At 40.8% G+C, this 21005-nt stretch overlaps 1 protein-coding gene across 1 annotated transcript in view; it reads left to right on the top strand.

Annotated features, from left to right (window-relative positions):
• Positions 1–21005, top strand: part of LOC122556083 (uncharacterized) — a 303614-nt gene that overhangs the window by 227501 nt on the left and 55108 nt on the right. Inside the window, exons 9-15 of the mRNA XM_043702517.2 lie at positions 3033–3155; positions 4091–4228; positions 4983–5105; positions 6731–6853; positions 8481–8654; positions 10635–10766; positions 19805–19933. Coding sequence (XP_043558452.2) covers positions 3033–3155; positions 4091–4228; positions 4983–5105; positions 6731–6853; positions 8481–8654; positions 10635–10766; positions 19805–19933 — 942 coding nt within the window. The remainder of the gene's footprint in view (positions 1–3032; positions 3156–4090; positions 4229–4982; positions 5106–6730; positions 6854–8480; positions 8655–10634; positions 10767–19804; positions 19934–21005) is intronic.

Here is a 21005-nt window from a genome sequence, read left to right as displayed (position 1 = left end):
GCCCTTCTTTTGCAGTCCTCATTCAACAGTCACAAACCATGTCTCACCTATTGATCTGATTGAGCATGCATGTTGTCTTCATCAGAATCTTCAGTACTGCTTGTCCAGTGACCATCTGTTTGTGGTTGTGGTGCTTCTTTTTAGACATGCAGTTTACGCAAAAGTGATTCAGTTTTTGAAGTGCAAACACCGGTTACTCCATGCTGGACATGCCTCCTTCTCTTTTGCATGATGTCTTTTGCAGTTCTGGCATCCTGCCATTTGTCTGTGATTATCCAGTCCTGTGTGCCTGAAGTGTCTGTCAGCACAATGCAAGGCCTGGTCTATTCTGCATGAATATCCTCCAGCTCCATACTTTACAACCTCATCTCTTCTGCATAAGTCAATTGCTCTCCTCAACATAAGTTTGCCTTCTCTTAATAGACATGCTTTCACTGTTGGATCCCTTATCTGTCATACAATCCTGTCCCAAATTAGCTCACTCCTTAATTGTGTCTGCAAGCTATGTTAATGAAATTATGCATTGACTAATGGACTCCTTTTCATATTGTTACCTGGTAATACTCAAATACCATTCATTTGTAACATTTCCTTTGCTCAAAACTTGCCTTTAAAAATTTTTAAATTTCACCTGTGTTTTTTCTGCTCTTTGGAGTGATTTAGATTGGAATATATTTCAAAACAGTTTCTTCCCAACAATGATAAAAGTGCAGTGACTCATACTTGTTCTGATTTGCTCAACAAGTCCGTAGCCATTGAGTAACTACACTATGAAAACATTCCCAGTTGTCATTCCTACTCCCAGAAATTTGAACAAAAGCTTGTAGGGAAAAACTGCTACACTATGGAAAAATTCCCAGTTTTGATCATATTCCCAGTAATTTTAACAGGAGCTGGTCGGGAAAGGCTGCAGCCATTTTCTTTTAAGTGACGTCTTCTGTGATGTACAATTTTTCATTTTCAGTGGCAGCTCACAGTTCTGCAGTTGTACTTTTTGTTTCAGCTCTCCACTCACCTCAATACATTTTCTGACACCACGTTTGTGTTGCACACACTCTTAACATTAGGACTTTATTGAAGTGAAGCTTAAGATGTCTGCCCACTGGGTGAATGCCACATGGTAGAGGTCACATGACTGTGGCAGACTAGAACAGACATTTCAATCCAAAGAGGGTCCAGAGGATGCTCTGAAGTCGTTTAATTTTTTTTTAAACGTATTTTTCTAATTAACCTGTTCAGAGATGTCATTACCCACCTCTGGAGCAGGTGGGACTTAAAAGGGTAGGGACATCACCATTTTACCACAAGTGGGACAAGAATTCAATTTTAAGACAGCATCGTGGTGATTGAACCCATGACCTTGATATTATTAGCTATAACCACGCTGAGCTAACCAGACTGTACAATACATTTACAGAACCTTCAGGATAAAGTGCAGATATTTTCTCATCAACTTGTTCAGGCACATTACTATACAACTCTGGAGCAGGTGGCACTTGAACCCAAGTCTCCTGGCCCAGAGATAGGGACATTACCACTGCACTACAAGAGCATTGGATTGAATATAGTTTTGGGAAATATTTGTTGAATACTTCTGTGTAGTAACAAGCTGCACTGTAGTGTCATGGAATACAGCTCACTTGGAATAGACCTCTACAAGAATCCAGACAGCTTCCAGTATGCATCCAGCTCATCAGAAATTTGTTGAGTTGTGCTCGAGTTAACTACTCTGATTGCATGTTTGCAACATAATCAAAGACTCCTCCCACCCCAGTTACATTGTCTTCTGAGGAAGGGTCACAGGATCTGAAATGTTAACTCTGATTTTTCTTCACAAATGCTACTAGATCTGCTGAGCTTTTCCAGTAACTTCATTTTTGTATACTGTCTTCTACCCTCTTCTATAGAAGATACAAACGTTTAAAAATGCATACCAAAGGATTCAGGGACAGCTTATTTCCTGCTGTTGTCAGACTTATGAATGAACCTCTCATATTCTGGAGTTGATCTTTCTCTGCACCTTCTCTGCAGCTGTAACATTATATTCTGCTGTATTACCCTGAAGGACTTAGGTAAGGTACGGTTTGCCTGGTTAGCGTGTAAAATAATATCTCTCACTGTATTTTGTTACATGTGAAAACAATAAATCACATCAAATGTTTCTACAATTGGCAATACCTCCATTGTAAATTTTTCAGTTTCGTTATATCGTCTGCTGGGAAGAGGTTATTTTGAGATGCGTCTTTTTCACAGTGATTGATTTTAGAAAATCCAGCAACATTTTGCTTGGTATTGGTTCTAATGGCAGAATATGCAAGCACCAGGAAGGACTCAAGCACCCAATTAAACCCAATAAATAGCAGTATTTATTCGAAATCCCTGTGTCAGCATGCCTGCTGTCCTCAAACATAGAGTTAGAGGTTACTGGCCCAGTGAACTATTTGGAGTGAGTGGGTTCCTAATAAACAATGGGCATACTGTTATTTCAGAAGAACTCCTACACTAATGCCATAAATCGCTGTCTGTTACAAATTTTTAATGTCCTACTCAATCCCCACTGGTCCATTTCAGCAGGAGTTTAAACTCCATCCCATTGCACATCACCACATTATTATTTTATCCTTTCCTGGAACGTGACCATCTCAGATTTCAAGTGTGTTTAGTGTCCTTAACACCTACCTCATTGAGTAAACATTGCTTCTACCAGGAGGCAGCTGTGCAGTGGACACAGCACAAGAGTCATTGTACATGATGTTCTGTGATTGGGGTCATTGGAGGGTTGTGAGTATCAACCAGCGCTATTGTAAATATTTTTAGTTGGAAAAGATAAAGTGATTATTTAGTATGCCAACACCACATGTGGAATGGAGTTGTGGTATATGCAATGACCTGAAAGGCTGTTTAATCATCACCAGTGTATCATTTTCCTGTTGCTCTCTCTCTCTCCCTGTTGCTAACTGTGAAGGACTTTATTGTTCTGCTTGATGAGTGATTTACTGTTTTCTCAGTTAATGGCCACCTTTTCTTTGTAGACATTAATGAATGTACCACAGGAATTGCAATGTGTGCTCATCAATGTGTCAATATTCTGGGATCATTCAGCTGTGTCTGTAACCCTGGATTTGAGCTTGGTGCTGACGGGAAGCAGTGTTACCGTAAGTACTATCATCAAGCTGACATATTTAATCAACAAGGTGTTCACCAGGTTAGATATCTTGTCAAGGTCATTTTCTCCATGCCATTAACAACAGTGATGGTAATTGGTAGTGAAGTTTTAAACCATAACTCACAGCATGATTCAGAGTTTTAATGTTTTTCTCTCTCAAAAAAAATCAAGATCAACTACATACGTCAGGTAGCACAGCAGACAGGTAAAGAAAATGAAGAATATCCATTTGTTTAGCATCTCTTACGTTATCATAGCCACTGAAGTATATTTGAAATATCGTCACTGTAAGAATGAACAAAAGTAGAATGGAGATATTGGAAATCTGAAATAAAAATAGGAAATGCTGGAAATATTCAGCCTGTCTGATGAAATGCGACCAAAGTTAACTTTGTTTTTTCCATAGATGCTGCCAAGCCAGCTGAGTATTTTTAGCTTTATCCATTTTTATTATCGCTGCTGAAATTGCAGCCACTGAATACTTCTGAATGTCAAAATCAGCTCCTGAACTAAAGAGTTGATCCCATTTCACTTGCTCAAATTTTTGCCTTTATTTCTTGGGATGTTCAGGCTATTTGTCGAATCTGGAACCCAGGAATTATCTTCTGAATGTTGTTTGTCTCATCTCAGTCGGCATACTGATTATCACATAACTCCCAAGATCTGACTGTTGATGTAGAATATGTGAACTCCCAGCTTAGGAAATCTCTATCTCTGACTGTGGATCCTGCCCATTATTTGTACTGTTAGGGCAGATATACGTTTCAGCTCTTGCAATTCAGATCAGAAACTCATAGAAGTGCCAGATACCTGTTGTGACCACATCTCCACCCAGGGCTCTGTCAGAATTACAATGGAACCCTCTTTGACTTTTGAGACCATGATTCTGAGTGGTTGATGTTTAGTTTATCTTTTGCTTGATAGGTATTGAAATGGAGATCGTGAACAGCTGTGAGAGGAACAATGGAGGCTGTACTCATCTCTGCAAGCACACATCCAATGGGCCCTCCTGCTCTTGTAATCAGGGATACCTACTGGACTCCGATGGGCGCACATGCCTTGGTATGGCAATATCCAAACATCTCAAGTCAAACCCAGGCATTATGAATATATCCTGTAGTTAGATTTTCAATTACTAATTTTAACACAACTAAAGCTCAATTAAAGAGCAGTGTAACAGAGTAAAATTAAAAGTGTAACATTATATTGAGTGAACCTTATCAGTCAGCCATTTATGAAAGTTTGCTTTGATATAACTTAGAGAATGCTGCAGAGTCATTCCAGTTTCAAGATTAGAACAGTACTCTGGTCAGGCTGTACAGTTTTCTGTTACTTTTCATTCTGTCTCTGAGGTCAACAGAGTCCTGGAAGTAGTGCAAGGGTAGAGCCAAGACTAAGATTGCTAGTTTGGAGAACCGATAGGTCATTCCATCTATTCATCTCCATTTGAGTCAGAAAGTGCATCCTAATTAATTCCCACCTTGACATTTATGCTAACGTCTCCTTGTCCTGGAATGTTTTTAATTTGAATATTTGTTTACAGAAGGGTTATTGATTGAATCAAATGGCTTTTGTACTTGATTTCTATGAGTCTTGATGCTATACATGATGCAGTCATAATACAACATGATAGCACTGTTTTCTGATACCATGATAGTGATCCCAACATTGTCTGATTAATAAATCTAATGGTAGAATTAACCCATATGAATCTTATCTAGGTTTGATGATTGAGTTGATGTATCTCGTGCCTTGCTGAAGACTGATTTCAGGTTGCTATGGCATTGACAGTTCCGAATATTTCTATTCCTTACAGATTCTAATGAGTGTGAGACTGACACGGCGTGCTGTGCACAAGACTGTAATAATAATCCTGGAGGCTATGAATGCAGCTGTCGAGCGGGATACAGGCTGAACATGGATGGATGCAGCTGTGATGGTATAGTGAGGGTGAAAGGAAAATTGAAAAGTGCTTTGTACTGCATTCAACTTGTATTTTGTGCACCTTGGAATTGCATTTTACAGGGAATATCCCACAGTACCCGTGTGGGATCAGGCTATCTGTATTATGCAGAGATGTTGTATTGCGTAAGACATGCATGAAATGAGCAGGATGCTTTAAGAGGAAGAAGGGAAATTCCAAAGACAACACTAACTATTGCGTGAATGCCTAATTAAGACTTCTTTCACTGCAAATTTACTTTACAGAATCCCGAATGCCTTACCAGGATGGAGAAACTGAAATTTGTGTAGCAATCTCCAAATATCATTGTTACATTCATAGTTACCTGGCACTTTCATTTTATCCATTTTGTGGTCATTTCTGTGATTGATAAATTCGCTACATGATAGGTACAAGTAGTTCTTCTGTAATGCGATGGTTGCATTCTTGTGCAACCCTGCATTAGTGTTGGCAATGTAATCGTGTTACACCAATCAAACGTTTTAAAAGATCGAGCTGTAGAAATAGTGTCCCCAGTTTGTCAATCGCGTTACAGCGAATTTGTGTTAACAAAATGTGCGTTATAGCAGAAGGACCTGTATCAGCTCCTTGCACAGATTTGGAACACTGGTAAGAACTAAACCAGTTTATACCTAGTTGCTCATTTCACACAGTTTAAGTTATTCAGATTTCAAACTTTTTTAGGGGGCTCTGAATCATATCAATGTGACTTCTAGATGGCTCAAGGAACACACATGTAAATGTAAAGGCAATGTCATTTGCGAGCAAAAGAAGCAACTGCTCCATTTGGGATTAGCCTGGGCCAGTAATTTCTATTTCAAGGTCGGACAACAGCACTTCACTGTTTGTGAAGCCTTCTCACCCGCATCGCCACCTCCATTACCTTCTTACAGTTGGCCATCTCTCACAGATTGTGCAGTCAAAATGACTATAAATGCCGCACCATTTCGAGTATTTGTTAATCACCCTCGCGATGCACATGCTCTGATCAGAAGATGCCACTCTGCCAATGCAAGGGTTTGGAAGTTGAAGCCACATTGGGCTTACTACCAGCCTTTTGTTTATAGTAAAAATGTTAAGAGTTACAGAGGCCCAGGCCTCGGAACAGTTAGTTGCTTGTCTTCCCAGCTGAGGATGAATTTGAGGTATCGACAGAGGCAGAGGGGGAAATCAGTCCTGTCAAAAAGCTTTGCCTTTAACAGAATCAATGCACTTCCCTTTTCTAAAGCATCTTACACAGAAAAGAAGGCAGATGAGGAACCATGTAAAGAATCTCTCTTCTATCTGGTGTAAATGAGACTGGTGCTTGTAGGCATCGTAATAGACTGAAAAGATCTTTGGAACACAGGTTCCTGTGCCATTGACATAAGTGTGTTATTGGAGTATAAGCAACTAAGTTATTGTGGATGAATATTCTGCTATTTTCTTGACAACCTTTGGGGATTTGTATAGACATTTTCGCCCAGGTGTTACTGGATAGGAGTCTTTGATGGAATCGATTGCATCTGCCCTAAAGAAGGAGACATCCATCTCATCATGGATCAAATGACATTATCTTATTCCATGCTTAGTTATATTTATGTCCTTATTTCTGCTTTTAGATGTGGATGAGTGCTCAGCAGACAATGCCGGCTGTGACCATTTATGTATAAACACTCTTGGGTCCTATCAGTGTACATGCCAAGGTGGATACAGACTGGACACAGATAGGAAAAGCTGTACATGTGAGTAAAGATGACCAAACAAATGCACAGAGTGTATAAACCATTCAGCTGTGATTTCAGAGAATTAATTGTTAAGTGCCTCAAGCCATGCAACTGATCAGTCTTACAATATGGATTTACTTTCCAACCACCAGCTATTGACTAGTGTTCTGATAGTGTTATTTGAAAGTTCAAATTGACCTTACCATTCAAAATGGATATGTGAGATATTTTGAAATATTCTGTCTCAGGCCATTTGTGAGTAAACCTAACATAATAATGAGTGGATTCAAAGGGGTTTTTTTAAATTACAATTCTTGCTGTGTTAGTCACAACTTATTTTCTTCAGTTTTTTGGATTGTTCTATTATAATTAAAATGGATGTGTGTCTGTCCCAATGGACTGGAGTATACCCATGATCTGCATTTGGGAAATCAGAGAAGTTTCCAATATGGGGAATTGTTTTCTTTATTTGAGCTTCTCTACACTGCAGCACTCTCACCATATTATATATTAGATTAGACTAGATTCCCTACAGTGTGGAAACAGGCTCTTCAGCCCAACAAGTCCACACCGACCCTTCGAAGAGTAACCCACCCAGACCCATTTCCCTCTGAATAATGCACCTAAAACTATGGGTAATTTAACATAGCCAATTCACCTGATCTGCACATCTTTGGACTGTGGGAGGAAACCGGAATACCCAGAGAAAACCCATGCAGACACGGGGAGAACGTGCAAACTCCACATAGACAGTCGCCCGAGGCTGGAATCGAACCTGGGACCCTAGTGTTGTGAGGCAGCAGTACTAACCACTGAGCCCCATTCCCCAAATACACCATTCCCAGCTAAGATATTAGAAAGAAATCCCACTGCCAAAGCTCTGCCTTTGCAACCCAGAGTAGAATCTAGTGAAACTTGTGGGAGCAAGAAATGAATTGAACAGGGATACTTAATTGTATGGGAAGTAAAAGGACAGTTGTCTGAAAGCAGGATGAAAATCAGAAAACAGGTTTGCGATGGATTCAAGGTAGATCTTGATTCCTGATAATAAGCAATAAGAACCTGTTTTTAATGCATTAGCCTATCATGCATCGTCATTAAAAAAGCATAGTCACAAGATAAAATTGTATCTGTAATTAAGTTGGCAGTAAACAACTTAAAGAACCTTTATGCTTTCAGGCGGGTAATCTTCCCAGTAGATCTGGAATGGGTAAGAGCTCTATTCCTGTGGGAGGAGCTTTGTTGCCTCATGGGAGAAGAGGCTGAGCTGTTGCATTGAGTACTGTCCAGAAACAGCACTACGTGAAGGCCCTAAGAACAGTTGTAAGAGATAGAGAGAAGGAGCTAAATGACAGATTGAAGGTTAATCTCTATTGAAGGCATCTGAAGTGTGATGGAAAGGGAATCATGATTGGAGACAGGTTAAAGGGAGAGTTGCATGTAACTGAGGTAATTTCAGGGGTGACAGGAAGAGGATCGAGGATACAGGCCGTTCTTGATAGACTTGCCCACACGTGATGGTTAGTGGTTGAAGTGTTATAGATGGCAGGGTAAGGGTGATGGAAGGAAGGTTGAAGGTGAAAGATGAATTTGGGAGAATACAGTGTGATAATCATTAATTGACATGGTATTATTCTATCCTCAGCCCTGGATGATGAATTCGAAGGGGAGTCAGATGAAGAAGAGGAAGAAATCAAACTTGCCAGATTCCAAGACATTTTATTAAGAACCCCTCCACAGCTTCTTCACTACAAATCCTCCTTGACACCCTTCTTTCAGGAAGATCTGAGGAGTGAACTCAGACTTGTGCAGAAAATCAGTATGTGCTGTTTATCTATTTATTCAGTTAATTGTACGTGTTACTGAGATTTTCACATTCCATCATGTTTCCTTGTTCACTTCTTCCATCCCAACCCCCTATCCTTCCCCCAGATAATTGTGGAGAATTACATGATTTGCTCAGTGAGGAAAGCACATGATAGTGTTTGTGAAAGGATTCTCATGAAACATAGCTTGTTGACTATTGTGGTTCTCATGAGGTGTTCACTTCATATTTGGCTGCAACGACGATGGATAATATATGATTCTTTTAAATCTTAACTTTTAGATAAATGGGATCTCTTAGCAGTTCAGTCTCAGAAGACACTAACTACTGCTAAAGACTCATGTTAGATTTTGCAGGCAGAACTGGAATTTACAACTGAGACTCTGGGGTCATTGCACAGTGCAGAAACTCTAGAACCTTTCCCTTCCTTTGTAAGCACTAAACTACTGTAAACCAATGTATGCTGTGACTCGGCTGTCAAAGTCTCGGCTGAAATTAGATGCATGCACTTCAGAACAAATTAAGCTTTTCTTGTCAATGTTGTCATTGATTATTTTAACATTAAATTTCAACTTTTGCATTTTTTATGTTGCTTATTCAAGTTATGGCTTGACACAATTGTCCTGAAATGTAAACACAATGTCAAATTATCTGCAGCAGACATTTTCCCCACAAGAAAGACTAATGTAGAAATTAGAGACTTTTCCTTTGGAACTATCAGACATGGAATAAGATGCTGTGATTCATGACATTTTCAGTCCTGTAGCACCATTCTGCAAGATGATCATGCTGTTCAATCTTCTGCCAAATTCCTTGGGTATTTTTTGGTGAAGGCAAAACAAAACAAGAAAGAAAATTCCAAACATAATTGGTTCCAGACAATTGAGAACATGGCATCCAGTGGGTTTTGATTGTATGTCATGCAAGTTTTCCAAGTATGAATTGTGATACTTCTTGTGCATTCTGTGTCTTCTCAAATCAACCAATGTTGAAGATGTTCTCCACACTTGGTAACATCCACGGTTCCTGCAAACTTTAAGAAATACCTCTTAATACAACTGATGTGACAGTACACCCAGTAGAATGTTTGGAACCTCCATTTCAGGAAAGCTAATAGAGTGCTGCAGTTTATTGCGAGGGGAACTGAATGCAAGAAGAGAGGTTATGCTTCAGTTTTACAGAGCAGTGGTGAGACCACATTGATGTACTGTGTACAATACTGATCATTGTACTTAGGAATGGAGTTAATATGTTGGAAACAGTTCAGAGAAGGTTTACACGACTAACACCTGGAATGAGAAGACTCCCTAATGGGGGAAAACTAGACAGAATGAGTCTATATCCTCTGGATCTTAGAAGAGTCAGAAGTGACTTATTTGAACCATGAACGAGCCTAAGGGGTCTTGTTTGGTGGATGCCAGGAGCGTGTTTCCTTTTGTGTCAGAGTCTAAAACTAGATGTCATTATTTAAACATAAGGGGGCATCCATTTACAACAGAGATGAGGCAATTCTTTTTCTCAGAGGGTTGAGAGTCTTTGGAATCCCCTTCCTCAAAAGGCAGTGGATGCAGAATCTGTAAATATTTTTAACACAGATGTACTTAGATTCCTGATTATCAAAGGGATGAAAGATTATCATGGATATGCAGGAATGTAGAGTTGAGGTTGAAATCAGATGAGCCACGATCTTAATAAATGATGGAGCTGGCTCGAAGGGCAGAGTGGCCACCTCTTGTTCAAGTTTGTATTGTGGACAATAAAAATTACCTTCACAGACTGCAGGAATAACTGTTTCTTTTCAAATTGTGCCTTATGTTAGTCCCTTGCTCATTTCCTTGACTTGTAGCAAATTTCCAAATGTGCATTGATATTTCATGATTTTATTTGAATTTACTCTGATCTTTTGAGATCCAGTTTTCTGCTGTTTGATTTTTCACTGATTGTTCTCGCTACAACATGTGTTTCTGATTATAGTTTGCTTGGATAACACTTTTGGGAATGACTGTAGCCTCACTTGCGATGACTGTATTAACAGTGGTGTCTGCAATGCTGAGGGAGATGGTTGCAATTGTCCTGCAGGTCGAACAGGCCTAATCTGTAATGAAAGTAAGTCAACTACTTCTCATCACTGAAAATTTAGGTTCCAGCTATAATTTAGCCTGTAGAGTCATCTATTTCTGTCCTTTCTTAAAGTCTACAGTTCAATCTCAATTTTCTTGGAGAATCTTTACCTCCACTAGATTTCAGAACCATTTAGACATTCTGTTACAAGCAAAAACAAAAACTGCTGGAGAAACTGAGCAGGTCTGGCAGCATCCATGTTTACATTTTGAGTCCATTAACCCATTTTCAGAGCTGACTTTTAAACTGTGTCCTATTTTAGCCTCTTCTTTGTTTCCTTCAGTCGAAAAGTGTGGCACTGGAAAAGAACAGCAGGTCAGCCAGTGGCTGAGGCGCTGGATAGTCAACGTTTCGGGCATAAGCCCTTCATCAGGAATGCTTTGACTTTCCTTGCATTTCCTTGACTTTAGCAATGTTCCAAATGTGAGTTGACCTTTAGTGATTTTATTTGCATTTACTCTCTTCTTCTTGACTTTTTTTGTCCGAAGAATTGCAGTACTGAAAAAGGGTCACGGGACTCAAAACATTAACTTTTTTTCTCTCCAAATGCATTGCCAGACCTGCTGAGTTTCTCTAGCAATTTCTGATTTGGTTGTTTCAGATCTCCAGCATCTATAGTCCCATGTTTTATTTTGGATATTCAACATCTACTTGGTCAGTTATGTAGACATTGATATTATATTCTGGTTATAGTACACGGAATACTCTCTGTCAGTCCTGTAATAGTCAACATGTGCCACAGGACTAAAGTACACTAAGGGACAAGCTCTAATACCAAAACTGAAAAACACTGAAAAACCCTTGAACTGGCTGGAGTGAGCTTTATGAGTTATAAGTACCTTGAAACACACTCTCATGACTTCTGACACAATTTGAACCCCTTCATTAAATATTTGGTTTGTAAATTTCTACCATCCACCCTCATCTGTGCATTTGGGATCAAGAGAGCCTTTCACAGTTAAAATCACATGTCATCATGGTCATGGGTTAACCTCTAATGACATCTGGAATTTGTAGCAAAAAGTCTTAACTACCTTAATTATATGAACTTGTTCTGATTGACTGATTTGGAAAAACATGGGGGAAAGGCAATTTTCCTCCAGAGGCTGAGACAAATCACTAGACAATCAACTTGCTTTGTTTTTATGGTTACTCAAAATGAGTATTTGTATTAACTCAGGGTTTTATAGATTTAATTACCAATGCATAAAGGACTGGATTTAGTTACATGCTTTGAAAGTATTACATGAATAATTGCCTTTGAAAACCAGGAGTAAATCATTGGGAATATATGGTGTTCTTTCCATGTGTAGCTTTGTTGCTTGGTCTTGCTCAAGTAATTTCAAATTGAAAATTATGTTCAGTTGTTTGTATTTTAGCAGACCTACATTTAGAAAATGTTTAAAACTCACTTATTGTACTGCAGATTATACATTCAAGTGCAAACCTAAAAACAATCATCAACAGGATTTAGCAAAGACAGTTAGGTTTTAAAAGTGATTTCCTCCATCAAAAACAGAGGAGAACAGAGCACAAAGTACTGGATTATTATTTGATGGATGTTTTCAACATGTTTACCTAGCCAAACGTTACTCAATATTCGGTGGTTTCAGGTTTGGCTAAATGCTGGACAATTAAATTGTGCTTCAAGGTTTGGCAGACTGGTATTGATTCAGAACACTGTAAAAAAAAGGTTGCCTTTTTAATTTTACTATAAATAGTAACCAGAATAAATTTTGCCTGTGTCTATATACAGTAGGTTGTTGTATTAATATGTTGCAGGCGTCCTGTCTCCCCAGTGGAGAGGAGACCACATCAGGGAGCAAAAGATACAATAAATGACATGTGTGGAAGTGCAAGTGAAATTTTGATGGATGTGGAAGGCTCCTCTGGGGTCTTGGATGGAGGTGAGGGGGGAGGTGTGGGTGCAGGTTTTGCAAGTAAGAGGAGAAGGTGCTGGGAGGGGAGGGTGTGTTGTTCAGGGGGCGTGGACCTGACAAGGTAGTCGCGGAGGGAACGGTCTTTACGGAAGGTGGATAGGGGTAGGGAGGGAAATATATCTCTGGTGGTGGGGTCCATTTGTAGGTGACAGAAATGGCAGAGGATGATGCGATGGAAATGGAGGTTGGTGGGGTGGAAGGTGAGGACCGGGGCGGGGGGGGGTCTGTCCTTGTTGCGGTTGGAGGGGTGGGGTTCCAGGGTGGAGGTGTGGGAAGTGGATGAGATGCGCTGGAGGGCATCATCAAATCATCAACCACGTGGGAGGAGAAATAGTGGTTTTTAAAGAAGGAGGCCACCTGGTGTATTCTGTGGTGGAACTGGTCCTCCTGGGAGCAGATGCGGCAGAGGCGGAGCAATTGAGAGTAAGGGGTAGCATTTTTGCAAGAGGCAGGGTTGGAGGAGGTGTAATCCAGGTAGCTGTGTGAGTTGGTGGGTTTGTGGAAAATGTCAGTGTTGAGTCGTTCACCGTTGATGCAGATGGAGAGGTCCAGGAAGGGGAGGGAGATGTCAGATTTGGTCCAGGTGAGTTTAAGGTCGGGGTGGAATGTGTTGGTAAAGTTAATAATTAGATTAGATTTTTAGATTAGATTACAGGCCCTTCGGCCCAACAAGTCCACACCGACCCGCCGAAGCGCAACCCACCCATACCCCTACATTTACTCCTTACCTAACACTACGAGCAATTTTAGCATGGCCAATTCACCTGACCTGCACATCTTTGGACTGTGGGAGGAAACCGGAACATCTGGAGGAAACCCACGCAGACACGGGGAGAATGTGCAAACTCCACACAGACAGTTGCCTGAGGCGGGAATTGAACCCGAGTCTCTGGTGCTGTGAGGCAGCAGTGCTAACCACTGAGCCACTGTGAATGGTTCAACCTCCTCATGGAAGCATGAGATGATGCCAATGATTGCTGAGGAGATTATGTAGGCATTAGTGGTGATCTCTCAGGAATCATTGAAGTCAGGAAAGATCTCAGAGGACTGGAAATAGCAAATGTATTACCCTTGTTTAAGAAGGGAGGGAAAAGATGGGAAATCATAAGCCGATTAGCTTAACCTTGGTCACTGGTAAGATGTTAGAATCCGTTGTTAAGAATGGGATTGCAGAGTACTTGGAAGTGCATTGTAAAATAAGGCTGGGTCAGCACATCTTTGCCAAGAGAAGGTCATGCCTGACATATCTGTTAGAATTATTTGAGGAGATAATGAGCAAGGTAGACAAAGGAGAGCCAGTGGATATGATCTATTTGGATTTCTAGAAGATCTTTGACAGGTGACTACACAGGAGGCTGCTAAATAAGTCAAGAGCCCATTGTGTTAGGGGTAAGGTCCTGGCATTGATAGAGGAGTGGGTGACTGGCAGAAGGCAGAGCGTGAGATAAAGAAGTCACTTCAGAATAGCAGCTGGTGACTGGTGGAGTTCTAAGGGGATCCATGTTGGGAGCACAATGATTCACATTATACATTAATGATATGGAGGGAGGAACTGATATATTGTTGCTAAGTTTGCAGATGACAGTCAGATGGGTGGAGGAACAGATAGTGTTGAGGAAGCCGGGGCTGCATAAGGATTTGGACATGCTAGGCAGATGGGAAAAAGTGTGGCAGATGGAATACAATATGGGAAATACAATATGCACTTTGGTAGGAAGAATGGAGACATCGACTATTTTCTAAATGGGAAAAGTCTTCGGAAATCTAAAGCTCAAAGGAACTTTGGTGTCCCAGTTCAGGATTCTCTTAAGCTAAAAATGCAGATTCAGTTGGCACTTGTTTTGAGAGGACTAGAACACAAGGACAGGTCCAGCTGATGTGCTGGCGTTGGCAGAGGCTCGGAGGAAATTCACAAGAATGATTCAGGGAATGAAAGACTTGTCATATGGGGAGAAATTGAGGACTCTGGGTCTGTACTTAGAGTCATAGAGTCATAGAGAAGTACAGCACAGAAACAGACCCTTCGGTCAAACTTGTCAATGCTGAGCAGATATCCCAACCCAATCTAGTCCCACCTGCCAGCACCCACCCATATCCCTCCAAACTATTCCTATTCATATACCCATCCAGATGCCTTTTAAATTTTGCAGTTGTACTAGCCTCCACCACTTCCTCTGGCAGCTCATTCCATACATGTACCACCCTCTGTGTGAAAACGTTACCTCTTAGGTCTCTTTTATATCTTTCCCCTCTCACCCTAAACCTATGCCCTCTAGTTCTGGACTCCCTCACTAGAGGGAAAAGACTTTGTCTATTTATCCTATCCATGCCCCTCATGATTTCATAGACTCTATAAGGTCACCCCTCAGCCTCCGATGCTCCAGAGCAAACAGCCCCAGCCTATTCAACCTCTCCCTATAGCTCAAATCCTCCAACCCTGGCAACATCCTTGTAAATCTTTTCTGAAACCTTTCAAGTTTCACAACATCTTTCCGATAGGAAGGAGACCAGAATTGCATGCAATATTCCAACAATGGCCTAACCAATGTCCTGTACAGCCGCAACATGAGCTCCCAACTCCTGTACTCAATACTCTGACCAATAAAGGCAAGCATACCAACGCCTTCTTCACTATCCTATCTACCTGAAGCTCTACTTTCAGGGAGCTATGAACCTGCACTCCAAGGTCTCTTTGTTCAGCAACACGCTCTAGGACCTTACCATTAAGTGTATATGTCCTGCTAAGATTTACTTTCCCAAAATGCAGCACCTCACGTTTATCTAAATTAAACTCCATCTGCCACTTCTCAGCCCATTGGCCCATCTGGTCAAGATCCTGTTGTAATCTGAGGTAACCTTCTTCGCTGCCCACTACATCTCCAATTTTGGTGTGATTTGCAAACTTACTAACCACACCTCTTAAGCTCACATCCAAAACATTTATATAAATGATGAAAAGTAGTGGACCCAGCACCAATCCTTGTGGCCCTCCACTGGTCACAGGCCTCCAGTCTGAAAAACAACCCTCCACCACCACCCTCTGTCTTCTACCTTTGAGCCAGTTCTGTATCTAAGTGGCTAGTTCTCCCTGTATTCCATGAGATCTAACCTTGCTAATCAGTCTCCCATGGGGAACCTTGTTGAACGCCTTACTGAAGTCCATATAGATCACATCTACTGTTCTGCCCTCATCAATCCTCTTTGTTACTTCTTCAAAAAACTCAATCAAATTTGTGAGACGATTTCCCACTCACAAAGCGATGTTGACTATCCCTAATCAATCCTTGCCTTTCCAAATACATGTACATCCTGTCCCTCAGGATTCCCTCCAAAACCTTGCTCACCCCAGATATCAGGCTCACTGGTCTATAGTTTCCTGGCTTGTCCTTACTACCTTTCTTTAACAGTGACACCAGTCAACCAGACCAACCTCCAGTTTTCCGGCACCTCATCTGTGACTATCGATGATACAAATATCTCAGCAAGAGGCCCAGCACTCACTTCCTTAGCTTCACACAGAGTTCTAGGGTTAGAAGGATGTGGAGAGATCTAATTGAAATATACAGGATACTGAAAGGCCTGAGTAGAGTGGACAGGGATAAGATGTTTCCATTAGTTGGAGAGACTAAGACTTGAAGGCACAGCATCAGGATAAAGGGACAACTCTTTAGAACAGAGATGAAGCAAAGTTTCTTCAGCCAGATGATGGTGAATCTGTGGAACTCATTGCTGGAGAAGACTGTGGAGGCCAAATCACTGAGTATCTTTAAGACAGTGACAGATAGGTTCTTGATTAGTTGGGGGTTGGGGATTATATGGTGAAGGCAGGAAAATAGGTTTCTCAATCCCATCAGCCATGACCAAATGGCGAGGTACACTTGCTGGGGCAAATGGCTTGTTTCCACTCCTATATTTTATGGTCTTCTATGTATGTTCCACTTTCGATTTATGTATTTAAATTTACAGATGAACATTCAAACATGTGAATCTTGAGAAGAAGAAAGCCACTCACCCCTTTGAGTCTGTTCCTCCTTTCAGTAAGGTCATGGCTGATCTGATTGCTGCACATTCCCACCTATCTCCAATAACCTTCCACCCCTTGTTGGACAGAAAATGAGTCTCAAAGACTCAGCACCCTGCATTAGAGAAAAGAAATCCTTACTTCTGATGTAAATGGTTGTCTCCTTATTTTTAAATAGTGACTTCTAGCTCTAAGTGCTCTCACAAGGGGAAATATCATTTCCGTATTCACCTTAGGATCTTTTATATTTCAGTCAAGGTGCCCTTACCCTTCTAAACTCCATGGGTTACAAGCTTAGCCTGTTCAACCTTTCCTTGTAAGACAATCAACCCATTCCAGGTATTATTCTGGTGAGACTTCTATGAATTACATCTTTCCGTCAGTCCGGAGACAATTCTTGTCTGCAGTATTCCAGATGTGCTTTCCAGCCAGAAGCAGTATACTGAAACATAACCTCCCTTCTTCTGTATTCGTTTTTATTTTTCCAACCAAAATGGGCAATTTGATATTTTCCCGCGTTATAATCAATTTGTCACATCTTTGTCCAGTCAACCTATAACCCTTTGTGTCTTCCTTATATACCTTTCATCATTTACATCCCTGTCTAACTATGTGTCACCAGCAAATTTAGCAACCTTTGCTTCAGCCCCTGCATCTAAGTAATTTATTGATATTGTCAGAAGTTGAGGCCCCAGCACAGATTCTTGTAGTACATTACTTGTTACATCTTGCCAAATAAATAATGACCTTTTTAAGACTACTTTGTTTCCTGTTAGTTAGCCAATCTTTTAACCATGGCAATATGTCTTCCTCTTCACCACAAGCTTTTATTTTTTACTGTAGTCTTTGCCAATCCAAAATGTCTTTTGCCAATCCAAATATAGTACATCCTCTGGTTTCCCTTTAACCACAACACATAGAACATAGAACAATACAGCACAGAACAGGCCCTTCGGCCCACAATGTTGTGCCGAACATTTGTCCTAGCTTAAGCACCCATCCATGTACCTATCGAATTGCCACTTAAAGTTCGCCAATGATTCTGACTCTGCCACTCCCACAGGCAGTGCATTCCATGCCCCCACCACTCTCTGGGTAAAGAACCTACCCCTGACATCTCCCCTATACCTTCCACCTTTCACCTTAAATTTATGTCCCCTTGTAACACTCTGTTGTACCTGGGGAAAAAGTTTCTGATTGTCTACTCTATCTATTCCCCTGATCATCTTATACACCTCTATCAAGTCACTCCTCATCCTTCGCCGTTCCAACGAGAAAAGACCGAGAACTCTCAACCTATCCTCGTACGACCTATTCTCCATTCCAGGCAACATCCTGGTAAATCTTCTTTGCACCCTCTCCAAAGCTTCCACATCTTTCCTAAAGTGAGGCGACCAGAACTGCACACAGTACTCCAAATGTGGCCTAACCAAAGTCCTGTACAGCTGCAACATCACCTCACGACTCTTGAATTCAATCCCTCTGCTAATGAACGCTAATACACCATAGGCCTTCTTACAAGCTCTCTCCACCTGAGTGGCAACTTTTAAAGATCTATGAACATAGACCCCAAGATCCCTCTGCTCCTCCACCTTACTAAGAACCCTACCGTTAACCCTGTATTCCGCATTCTTATTTATCCTTCCAAAATGGACAACCTCACACTTGGCAGGATTGAACTCCATCTGCCACTCCTCAGCCCAGCTCTGCATCATATCTAAGTCCCTTTGCAGCTGACAACAGCCCTCCTCACTATCCACAACTCCACCAATCTTCGTATCATCTGCAAATTTACTGACCCACCCTTCGACTCCCTCTTCCAAGTCATTAATAAAAATTACAAACAGCAGAGGACCCAGAACTGATCCCTGCGGAATTCCACTTGTAACTGGGCTTCAGGCTGAATATTTACCATCTACCACCACTCTCTGACTTCGACCGGTTAGCCAGTTTTCTATCCAACTAGCCAAATTTCCCTCTATCCCATTCCTCCTGACTTTCCGCATAAGCCTACCATGGGGAACCTTATCAAATGCCTTACTAAAATCCATGTATACTACATCCACTGCTCTACCCTCATCCACATGCTTGGTCACCTCCTCAAAGAATTCAATAAGACTTGTAAGGCAAGACATACCCTTCACAAATCCGTGCTGGCTGTCCCTAATCAAGCAGTGTCTTTCCAGATACTCATAAATCCTATCCCTCAGTACCCTTTCCATTTCAAACTGAGAGTTGGTCAAGACATTTGGTCAAGACAAATGGAAAGTATTGCTGCACAAAATGTTAGTTTTATTTTCTCTTAGATCCATTGAAAATAATATTTAATAAAATTGCATGCAATGAATTATTTATTGCTTTATTAAAATTTATAGTATTTTGGTGAATTGTTGAACATATCAAGGTCATGGGTACTGATGCTGCCATCCAGACTCACCACAATCAGTCACCACACATTATTGAACAATTATACACAGGTCATCACATCATTTACTTTATATTGGCAGTGTAAAAAATTCACAACAGTTTCTCCTACTTAACCTGCTGTATTCACATTTCCCAATCTAGTTGAACTGTGGCTTTTTGAGTGAGGTGGTACATTGCCCTGCAGAAAGTAGGGATGGAGGGTTATTTGCTGTTATGGGCTTTTCCCATCGGAACTAGCTCACAATTTGTCCTTCTGATTTCACTTTGCATTTCTATAGCCAGCAGTGGGTGAGAAATTTTATCTCACTAATCCGTGTTGATTGAAACTCAACTTGTCCTAAATCATCTCATGGATCTGTATTTTCTCTGTACATCCTCTGCTCCAGTACAGGGTTGGAAATTAAGATTGTGTACCTGTTTTATATATTTTCAAATAGTTAAACATAAAGGTAAATTTTGGTTTGTCAGAATTAAAATGTCTGTGTTGAATTTTAAGCAATTCTATGAACATTACCCTTGAGAAAGTGATGTACTGTGTTCCACTTAGAATTGACTGTTGTTGTCAATTTAAAATATGGCAATGGCATAAATAGATTTTAGCTCATATCTGCACTTGCCTTTTTTCTCTGCCTTAGCCTGTCCCCAGGGTACCTTTGGAAAGGATTGCAACAGTATCTGCAAGTGTCAGAATGGAGGATCGTGTGATGCAGTCACAGGGACGTGTCGTTGCCCACCTGGGATTGGTGGAGAATTTTGTGAAGATGGTTGGTACCCTTGCTGTTACAAAATATATATTATAAGGCTATTTAGTATATAGAGCTTGACTACAGCTGAAACAAGTTACATTTTGTCAAAACTTTTCATCTTGCATTCATCAGGATGATTTGCAAGAAAGAGACTTAAGGAGAATACAAAACAAATACTCTGCATGGAAGGAAAATGGAGACAAGTCTAGTTTGACTGTTCGAGGAATTTCCTTGGAGAGAACGCCAATTAATGCAGATTCACAGTTAACTGCCGAGCTCTGTTTAAAATTTGAACCAGGCAGGTTGACTCGGATTGGTCAGGGAATTCCCCTGAACCAGTGAATCATGACCAGTAATTTTACTGAGTTGAGAATGCATCTTCTTGAGCTTTCTCAAGTTCATTTCATTTATTGTTTTGTTCCTACATCTGACGTATATATGAATACCTGGATGCAACAAATAAGGAGGAATCTGGCCATAAAGAAGTTTATTTGATTTGCTGTTTAGTTGCTGTGTCCAAACGTTTCAACATAATCAAGAACAAAACCAGGAAACTCTGCCCCCTCTATTTGTTGAGCTTGCTTCCTTCTATGATGGAGGCAGATTCAACTGTGGTTTTCAATAAGAAATTTGGTAATTATTTGATGAGAATAGATTTGCTCATGTTTCTTAAATCAGCCAGTTTGATTTTTGATCCCATAAGGTCATGCTATTGTCCATTCGATGGATTTTGCAAATAACATTAACAGGCAAATTGGTTTGCATTAGGAAAAAAACTTACTGAGGGACCTTTATCGAGGTGTATGAGAGGCATGGATAGGCTGAATGCACTCAGTACTTTCCCCAGGCTTTGGGAATCAAGGATTAGAGGGCATCAGTTTAAGGCTAGAGGGGAGAGAATAAAAGGGTACCGAGGGGTAACGTTTTTACGCAGCCGATGGTACACAGATAGCATGAGCTGCCAGCGGAAGTGGTTGAAGTGGGTATGTTAACAACATTTAAAAGGCATTTGGACAAATACATGGAAAGGAAAGGATTAGATGGATATGGGCCAAGTGTGGAGAAATGGGGTTAAGGTGGATGATGAACA

This window comes from Chiloscyllium plagiosum, unplaced genomic scaffold (assembly GCF_037043375.1).
Source record: "Chiloscyllium plagiosum isolate Xiang-an unplaced genomic scaffold, Cpla_swu_hap1 HiC_scaffold_13, whole genome shotgun sequence".
In the NCBI taxonomy this organism is placed as follows: domain Eukaryota; kingdom Metazoa; phylum Chordata; class Chondrichthyes; order Orectolobiformes; family Hemiscylliidae; genus Chiloscyllium; species Chiloscyllium plagiosum.
This window is presented reverse-complemented; position numbering and strand designations above follow the sequence as displayed.